We start from the raw sequence: 10586 nt of genomic DNA, 5'->3' as shown, positions 1-10586 counted from the left end.
CACAGCAAAGTGAATCTAGATATGATCAATGAGCTATGTATGATAAGCACATTTCAAGAGGGGGCCAATGGCCCTAGGGGCCTCTGTGAGTACCTACAAGTGAGTTATGGATCCCATACATTTGAAATATGGAAACATATTGTAAAAATAAATAATCAAATAACTATCAAAGATCATTTGATTGTGTAAAAAAGTGTTGTTTTCGTTGAACTTTCCCACGGAATCATACTGATCGTATGTCCCTTGACTACATGCGTCTGAAAAAATGATTAGACCTACATACCCATCTACAGGACAAACAGTGCTATTGCAAATCCGCCATATATACTGTCTATATATGGTCACGCTACCGGCACAGCATAGACAACTCTGTCAACTTCACGCTCTCTGCATTTCGCGCTACATAAAGAAAGTTTAAAAAAATATGAGAAATGTGCTGCTTCCAAAATGTATATTTACTTAGCCAGTGATATGCTATTGCGTTTTAAGCATATACATCCATAATAGTAGTCCTAGGGCCTATAATGAATGTATGGTGATAGTGTGAACAAAATAATAGGTAAATTCTAGTGTTAAAAAATGTAACATCCAAAGACAATATACTCAAGGTAAGAAAATGTGCTGATTAAGGGACATTTTTAATTATCATCACCATCAATAGAAGCAGCAGCAACAATAGAATCAGAATCCCAATAACCATTTAGATAATACAATACATTCTGGATCCCAATAGTTTGGCTTTATACTTACCATAGATCCCGTTAAAAATACCATGATTCTTTTTCCGGTTTCTTTTTTCCCTTCTGAGTTTCCAAATAAAACAGCTGTGCGTTGTGTGCGTCAGCGTCCTTGCATGCTGTTGGTACAAGTATGTCTGGTCCCACCACGAGGATGATGCAGGTTGCAGCGCTTACTTTTTGTTTGTGTTTAGGGAATGGAATCTCGATCCCGAAGACCATCCCGGACATCCCAATAACTGGTGTTAGTTTCGAGGACCATTTGAATGGAGGTCATGCGACTCTAAACGAAATTTTCCGAGAGGTGGAGATGTTGATGGAGGACACGCAGCACGTACTGGAGGAGGCTGTGGATCAGGTAAATGTTCCAACCTACTATATGTAATAATACACTATAATTCAATAGACTATCCTTTTAATTATTTTTAATAGCAGACTATTTACAATACGTGTTTAATTACAGGGAAACTTTTGACTTTGTGGCCATGGGTAGAGCCAGGCTGTATTTTTTTTAATACCTGATTTAATAGCCTGTAGCCTGCTTTCCTTGTAGTCTACGCCCCCCCCCCCCCCCCCCCCCCATTGGTAAATATTAATGTACTGTATGTCTGTATTGTACTTTAAGTTCTATTTAATAAATGAAAGGATTTAAATTGTATGTTGCATATGCATGGTCTATCATAGAACCAGAGAAAAAACTGTGGAACAAACAAGATGTGCTCACAATTTTTATGTTTATCACTTTTTCTCATAGATGGTCAATGAGAGTGCCAAATCATTGCTTAATATACAGGATTTGCTTCCGAACTACCACAATGAGACCAGTACATATAGGGACAACAGGAACCACACTGTTTACAACGCGGAGAGAATTGACAAGGTAGGTGCACTACAAACAGGGTGAGGTAATGATGCAAGATCATGTGTGGATTCATTTCACAAGTCAACAACATGTACATTTTATCTGGATGTTTTATATTCTAGAGGGAGATCAGACAACAATGGTTGGTTAGTTTGGCATTACATTTTTAGGTTTTCTGACAAGGAAAGTATCCGGTTTCTCTTCTAGGAAACGGACAACAGAACAGGGGGGACTCACTTCCAGACCCATATCGAGATCAATGGCCAATGGAACGAAGTTGAACATGTGAGTTTGTATTATATATTTTTTGATTTGTTAGGTGCTGAAAAAAGGATCGCAGGGAGTTTAATGCAAACCAATTTGAGGTAAGAGGTGTTTCAGCTTCCAAACAGCTGGGTACTGATCATCAGAACAATCCAATGACAGTTATTGTATTCAGACAAGGATGTTTGTATATGTTGAATAATAGCCAGATGGAATGAGGTGAGACCATAGCAGGGTATGACCTTTGAAGAAACCGAGTCAGTCACATGATGACTACACAGATGTGATCTCTCTGTCTCACACTCCATAACCTCGTCCCCACGCTAGAGGAAGTGTATGCTAATTAAAACCTTAGATGTTTCAATATTTTCTCTGGGAATTTTTAGGTCAAAGTTATCAAAGTTTTATCTCCTGAATATGCTGGAATTGAAGTGCAATTGATCCCAAACCTGATGATATGCATTGTTTGGATACTATGTGATATACCTAAGTAAGTTTATTAAGGTGGAGCATCAAGACAATAATTAAGTTAATTGCTATTCCTCTAAAACAAATGGAAATGCCTGTTGATTAACTTAAACCCAGCTGTTCTACTATTGCCTATTTTCCTCTGCTCTTTTGTCTTTTGTTAACCTTTTCCTCATCTAACAGCTCATTATGCAAGGAAGAAGGGAACTGGGTACAGTCATTTTGTTTTGAGACTGAAACAATGTATCCTGTTGCCACAGTTTCAAACCAGTGTTCTTTTCCAAGTCATTTCTCAGCTACTGCAGGAAACCTAAAAAGACAGAACTCTTTTCAATGTTGTGAATAGATTGTCTTTATTTTATAATGAATGAGATCATAGTGTATTTTAAAGAGGTGGCCATATACTTTACACTTTTTAAAAACATGAACACCAATATTAAGCCATTATTCCACAGGCTGTTTCACCATTGGAGATTTTATGGCAGTGTTTTGATCTTTTTCCTTTCCTGGCATCATAACAGAATGTGGTTGAATTAATAGACAGGAAAAAAATGCATGGAAACAGCCTGCTGGAAACCTCAAATGACTTGCACTTGGGTCGTTTTACTTTTTAGAAACTTGTGTCTACTTAATTTTGCTGCTGTGTGGGCTGCTCCACAGAGATATGTTTGGTTAAATATTTAGTGGGGGGAAAATGTTCTGCTTTGGGAAAAATGAAGAGCAGTCCTATGCACAGTATGATGCCTAAACAGCTGTGCTTCATCAACAGAATTACAGGCTATTAGGGTTGGTGAGCAGCATGTCTTCCCCAGTGTCTCCTCCAGTCCCCCAACAATGAGTTATCCTGTCTGGTGAACTGGGAAGCCTTTTTTGTACTGAAGCTTTTGCAGAGATATTCTTATGTTTTAATGTCACGTGCACAAGTACAGTGAAATGCCTTCATTGCAAACTCAACAATGCAGTAATCATCACAAAAAAATTACAGAAGGTAGAACAAAAACACACAAGAAATAAAAACACAATAAAGCAAGAAGCTATATCCTATATATGTATTGTTACTTCATGTGAGCTAAGGGGTTGGCTGAGATGGATTTGAGTGGTACGCAGTGAAGGAAATTCTTACTGTTGATGGTTGCCAGACTGCTGTTAGTGACACAACCCGCATCTGTCTAGACTAGTCCAGGCTGCCATGGAGCTTGGTTTGATCCTGCCTGTTATTTGATACAGTACATGTCTTTGTGGTTCAATGGAGTGTAAAAGAGATTGAAACAAAAACACATAATACACTGTGTATGCTCACATCTTGACTTCCCACAATGGAAATAATTAGGTAATGATGGAGCACACCACACACAGCCAATGTTATGAAACAATAAATGGTTCAGGTTTATTCATGGCAAGTGAATCGGGCACTGTTTGTGTAGTGAAATGCTGTATTCTCATGTTGCTAGGTGTGGGAGAAGACCGTGTTAGGCATATCCACAGACCCGTCAGGTCTCCAATCTCAGTAGCCAAGTGCTCTTGGGAGCTCTCTGACAAAGTATGTTGTTTTTGTAAGCCTGCTGAGTTTCCCCGACTCCACATAGCATGAAGAGATAAAGTTAATCACGAGGTTTAGATTTTGGCAGAAGCCGTTTCCTCAGGCCGATGGCGGGCCAGTGTTCAGGTCAGTTGTTCAGTCTGTAACAAGAACACCATTTAACTGGAATTTCCTGATTTTTAGCCATCCAATCCATCTGTACTCATTGTAAAGGTCTATGCACATCCCTTAATGAGCAAAGCATTTGTGTGAAAACAAACGTTGCGGAAATTGGACGGGCTAATAAAACAGGGAATATGGGTGTACCTGTGTGGGAGGGGGGTTGGATGGTGTGTTGTGTGGATGCTGGTTGGTCCTGTCTGAATGTGATTTCTCTTACCAGGAATGTATGCTTGATGAAGATTGTGGTAAGAACAGTTACTGCCTATATGAGATAGTAAGCTCCAAGTGCCTCCCCTGCAGAGATGTTGATATGGTGAGTCTCTTTTTTGGGGATTAACATCTTATTTTCATCCCAATCCTGAGTCAAAATTCAGCCTTAAATTGAGAAATGGAAACGAAAGGGATGTAAACAAATGCAATGAACCCAAGTTAGTTGTGTACTTCTGATACTCCAGATCTTGTGAAGTTCTAGATCCGGGATGGGCATCTTTGATGGGGGTGGGGGCCACAAAAATCAGAACTACTCATGAGGGTCTGCAGTGGCTTGTGGGTCTGCGTACCCACATCAATACACTAATTTGGTCTGCGGGCCATCCCTGGTCTAGATTATGTCTCTGATTACAGCTTGTTACAATCACAAAAAATGACTATTACTAATGTGTTTTTTATTTTTTTATATATTTTTTTTAAGACCTGCACAAAGGATGAAGAGTGTTGTTCAGACCAGATGTGTGTGTGGGGACAGTGCACTAAGAATGCAACCAAGGGCAATGCAGGCTGCATCTGTCAGTACCAGAGTGACTGTAAGCCAAAACACTGCTGTGCCATTCTCAAAGGTATATGGTCAAACACACATTCAGTGCCCAAAAACCTATCTATTGAATTAACTGTTCAAGGTATTGTTTGTGTGAAAGTATGTTGTTACTTATTGGTCCTCTTTTTTTTCTTTCTCTCCTGTACCCATGATTCTAAATGAACCTTTTCATTGGTATCACTGGTGCTCCCATCTTTAAAAAGTTAGTAGTCCAAACTATAGGAGTAGCAGAAAGAAAGGCCACAATATATTAATCCTACTTTTTTTTTTTAAAGGTCCAATGAACCTTTAAAAAAGGTTACTACATGATTCCATATTTGTTATTTCATAGTTTGTCTTCACTATTATTTCTACAATGTAGAAAATAGTAAAAATAAAGTGGAAAAACCCTGGAATGAGTAAGTGTAACAGTTTAACTTTATAGTGATAGTGGCCACCTCACCCTTGTTTTGGTACAGCGCTGACAGATGGGGCTGGGGAAAAGTAACCACTCAAATGTATAGACAGAGCTATGGATACAAGGACTGACCATCCATGAGAAATTATAGTTTTGTCCATGCTTTGAGGCTATACAGTGTTGTGTACAATGACAGTGTTTACAAATAGTGGAGTAAAACAAGCTTGTATTTTGGGCTCTGATGGGTAAGAAAGTTTAAAGGCCCAATGCAGCTGTTTTTATATCAGTATCAAATCATTTATGGGTAACAGTTAACTACCTTACTGTAAAACTTTTCCATTACAATGGCCCAAAATTGTTTTTTAGATAACTATTTCTCAAGCAAGAATTTTGCTAGGACTGTCTGGAAGTGGTCTGAATGGGAAGGGGGAAACTAGCTGTTTTGCAGAGATTTGGAACTCTTGTTATTGGTGTATTATCCAATTTACTGCCTGGTGATATCACCAATCAAGTCAACTCCTGCCCATGAAAGTTGCTGGTTTAAAATATAATCAAGCAGGTTATCAGGAAATAACACAACACTGGAAAAACTGCATTTTGACTGCACTGGGCTTTTAACTAAATTCATGAGGCATTTCTAAGTTATATTCTTCATTGGTTATATATCATTAATTTAAAATGCCCAAAATGGATGTACCATCAGAGGTAATCCTGAGGTAGCTATCCAGTCCCATTTCTTCCAGTGCCATTTTAAACCATACTGGTGAAGTTACCAGGTTGTTAGCCAGATGGGTAACATGACTGGACAAGGTTGTTTTGTTATCAAACAAATGGCTAGCGGCCAATAGTCATTTAAACGACCTGCGATATGGTTGATTTAAATTACCAAATGTGTACGCAAATTCATGATTTAAAATAAAATGTTGTCTGCTTAAACACAGGATCAAAGCCACCCTCGTCTCCCCCTTAGCAATTGTGTGACAATTATTTGATTTTTCTTGTGATGAGTTGTCCTGTCGGTGGAGAAAATACATTTTCCTGCAGTTCCACACCTTTTGCATTGACTTAATGCCATGTTCATATATCTGGGTGACTAACAAACTCAATGGGGGCCCCCTGCAGGTCAGGCACCTGTGCAAGTGCCCTGGGTGCCTGGTCTTTAATTATCCCATGTCAGCTAACATGTTTAGATAGCTGGCTAGACCTAGCAATCTAAACATGTTAGCTGACATGGGCTAATTGAGTGACTAACATAGCACAAGTAAAACTGCTGATGCACTACCATATTTTTTTTGGGGGGGTTCCCTAGTGGCCACGGGACCCTAAGCAGCCTCTTATGTCGCTTATTTGTATTAGACAAACACAAATGTAACAACTTTGCTTGCTCCCAACGACACATTTTGTAATTTAATATATCTGGATGAATATTTTTCTAGGCTACCAAATCAGCATTCCAGGTGCACTGCACGGCACAGCTAAATATTTAGGAGCATATGTGACCAATACTGTTGCAAATTAGAGCCCAGCCTGTACCCACTTCATTCTTTCCTATGAGGTTCATGCATTCCCCTTCCCTGTCTAATATGCTTTCTTCACCCCTTGTCCCCCTCTTACAATCCTCATCTCCGCTGCTTCCCCACCTCTCTCTGTCCTTCTCATGGTGGTTGCAGAGCTGCTCTTCCCAGTGTGCCAGCCCAGGCCGGATAAGGGTGAAGCGTGCAACAGCCACCCTAATTTGCTGATGGACATACTGTCCTGGGACGTGGAGGGTCCGAGGGAATACTGCCTCTGTGCTGGCGGGCTCCACTGCCAACCCCATGGGTGAGAGCATTTCTAATCCTCATAAAACAGCTGTGATTGTTGCATATGGGTCTGTCAGATTTTCCCATACAAAAAAAAGAAAAACAATTGCAATATTTTTACTGCTACATTATTTAGGATAAAAATATTTTGAAATTTTCACATGTAGTTATCAATATACAGTACCAGTCAAAAGTTGACACATCTACTCATTCCATGTAACGGTGTGTAGAGTGATGGGTGTGGAGTCAGGCGCAGAGGATTCGGAAAAAACTCTTTATTTCCTTTCAATCACCACGCACAAAGAGGGTGACGCCGAACACAGGCGTACAACACTCCAATAATGTACTACACAGGCACATACGCTGTACAGCGGACAATCCAAAAAAACAGGAACACTCCTTGACCAAAAAACAGCAAACAATCCCGCACGAACACAGGCGGGCTAACTGAATTTAAATAACCCCAACCCAAAACCCCAAACAAGGAACAGGTGAAACCAATTAGACCCAACAAAACGAAAAGGGAAAAAGAGATCGTTAGCAGCTAGTAGACCGGCGACGACGACCGCCGAGCGCCACCCGAACGGGAAGGGGTGCCACCTTCGGTGATATTCGTGACATTCCAGGGGTTTTCTCTTATTTTTACTATTTTCTACATTGTAGAATAGTGAATACATCAACACTATGAAATAACACATATGGAATCATGTAGTAACCAAAAAAGTGTTAAACAAATCAAAATAGATTTGAGATTCTTCAAGTAGCCACCCTTTGCTTTGATGACAGCTTTGTACACTCTAGGCATTCTCTCAACCAGCTTCATGACAGTCACCTGGAATGCATTTCAATTAACAGGTGTGCCATGTACTTTAAGACATGAAGGTCAGTCAATGTGGAAAATTTCAAAGAAATTTGAAAGCACTATGAAGAAACTGGCTCTCATGAGGACCACCACAGGAAAGGAAGACCCAGAGTTACCTCTGCTGCAGAGGATAAGTTAATTGGAGTTAACTGCACCTCAGATTGCAGCCAAAATAAATGCTTCAGAGTTCAAGTAACAGACACATCTCAACATCAGCTGTTCAGAGGAGACTGTGTGAATCAGGCCTTTGTGGTCAAATTCCTGCGAAGAGACCACTACTAAAGGACCAAAAAGAAGCGACTTGCTTGGGCCAAGAAACACAAGCAATGGACATTAAACCGGTGGAAATATGTCCTTTCGCCTGAGTCCCAAATTTGAGATTTTTGGTTCCAACCGCTGTGTCTGTGAGACACTGAGTAGGTGAAAGGATGATCTCCGCATGTGTGGTTCCCACTGTGAAGCATGAAGGTGTGGGGGTGCTTTGCTGGTGACACTGTCAGTGATTTATTTAGAAATCAAGACACACTTAACCAGCATGGCTACCCCAGCATTCTGCAGCGACACGCCATCCCATCTGGTTTGAGCTTAGTCCCACTATCATTTGTTTTACAACCGGGCAATGACCCAACACGCACCTCCAGGCTGTGTCAGGGCTATTTGACCAAGAAGGATGGAGAGCTGTATCAGATGACCTGGCCTCCACAATCCACAAGTTTGCAAAGCTGTCATCAAGGCAAAGGGTGGTTGCTTTGAAGAATCTCAAATATAAAACGTATCGGTTTGTTTAACACTTTTTTTCTTGTTACTACATGATTCCATATCTGTTAATTTAATGGTTTTGCTATCTTCACTTTTATTCTACAATGAAGAAAATAGTAAAAATAAAGAAAAACCCTTGAATGAGTAGGTGTGTCCAAACTTTTGACTGGTACTGTATAGTTGTTTAAATGGATAGTGGCCTCTTGAGTGGTGCAGCGATCTAAGGCGTTACTACAGACCCGGGTTCATTCCCGGGCTGTGTCACACAATTTGCCCAGCGTCGTCCGGGTTAGGGGAGAGTTTGGCCGGGGAGCTTTACTTAGCTCATCGTGCCCTAGAAACTCCTTGTGGCGGGCCGGGTGCCTGCCAGTTGAACAGTGTTTTCTCCGACATATTGGTGCGGCTGGCTACCTTGTTTAGGAGCGTGATTAGGCGGGTCATGTTTTGGAGGACGCATGACTCCATTTTCGCCTCTCCCGAGCCCTTTAGGGATTTGCAGTGATGAGAGCAGATCGAAAAAGGGGGGTAAAATACAAAAAGTTTAAAATATATAGATTAAAAGTAAAATAATAATAAAAACAGCCTAGTGCCTGATCTCAGGCATTTGTTTCATTATTTAATTAAGCTGGAGGCACTTAATTTAGTTTTTGTTTTACAACTTGAGATGGGGAGAAAATGTTTTATGAAGTTGAACGTGCTATTTTTGACCATGTTAAAAAAAAAAAATTGTATTTTTACTCACTAAAACAGATCAAATTATCACTGCCAAAGTTTTGGCTTGATGACCCAAAAACATTTCTCCATTGATCAATATGTAAAGCGTAATTTCGGAAGCCAAATTAGGAACAACTTTAATGTCATAGCCATCCATTTTACTATTTAATATTGTAAGGCATTACATGAATTTCAGCAAACGTATTTACGTGACGTGTTATATCAAACTAGGCAAGTCAGTTAAGAACAAATTCTTATTTATAATGACGGCCTACCCCGGCCAAACCCAGACGACACTGGGCCAATTGTGCGCCGCCCTATGGGACTCCCAATCACGCCTGGATGTGATACAGCCTTGAATGGAACCAGGAACTGTAGTGATGCCTCTTGCACTGAGACGCAGTGCCTTAGACCGCTGTGCCACTCGGGAGCCATATTGAAATGTATAAAAAATGTATATGGGTTTTACTAACTTTGTTTCAGACGCGGATCCCTGTGTGTGAACTAGGTGACCACCAGATACAGTGAAGAGGACTAATGCCTTAAGATGAGACATGGTTGTGTGTTTTCTGAAAACTTCTGACTGGGCTCTAGTATCGGTCTGGCATTGTGTTAGACAGACAATGGCCTAACCAGATGAAAATGGTGCCGACAGATGTGTTCTCAATCACATCAACTAACCAAGCAAAGCACTCATGATGTAATTTGAATAAATAAACATTTTTCTTGTATTTACTTTCCAGCTATTACTACTGATATTACAGGCCAGTGATATATGTGTAATCTCACACTAGATGGCAGCATTATACACGCATCTGATGTCCTGTTTGATGTTGAATCCTCTGTCTGTTCTTTAGTTGTGACTCAGACAGTGATGCTTGAGGTAGAAAGACAACATTCTGTTGACTCTGTATGTAGGTTAATCTGGTTTAACAGTTGTATTGCACACATACATGCACGTCATAGAACACATTGGGAATGGTCACATATTCTGGTGCTAACTGAAACTTCTACCCAATTTCAGTTTCCAGTATGATCAGGGCTGGAATATACATTACCAGTCAAATGTTAGGACACCTACTCAGTCAAGGGTTTTTCCTTCTTACTATTTTCTACATTGTAGAATAAGAGTGAATACATCAAAACTATGACATAACACATGGACTCATGTAGCAACCAAAAGTGTTAAACAAATCAAAATATAT

General features: G+C 40.2%; 1 protein-coding gene across 1 annotated transcript; it reads left to right on the top strand.

Moving 5' to 3' along the window:
• The first annotated feature begins 777 nt into the window (after positions 1-777).
• Positions 778-10112, top strand: dkk3b (dickkopf WNT signaling pathway inhibitor 3b). Its single transcript, XM_071416262.1, has 7 exons — positions 778-1095; positions 1492-1617; positions 1807-1884; positions 4254-4346; positions 4725-4869; positions 6915-7065; positions 9865-10112. The coding sequence occupies exons 1-7, from the start codon at positions 871-873 to the stop codon at positions 9887-9889; spliced, it is 843 nt and encodes a 280-aa protein (XP_071272363.1). The 5' UTR covers positions 778-870; the 3' UTR covers positions 9890-10112.
• Positions 10113-10586: the final 474 nt, after the last annotated feature.

Source organism: Salvelinus alpinus, chromosome 9 (assembly GCF_045679555.1).
Source record: "Salvelinus alpinus chromosome 9, SLU_Salpinus.1, whole genome shotgun sequence".
Taxonomy (NCBI): domain Eukaryota; kingdom Metazoa; phylum Chordata; class Actinopteri; order Salmoniformes; family Salmonidae; genus Salvelinus; species Salvelinus alpinus.
This window is presented reverse-complemented; position numbering and strand designations above follow the sequence as displayed.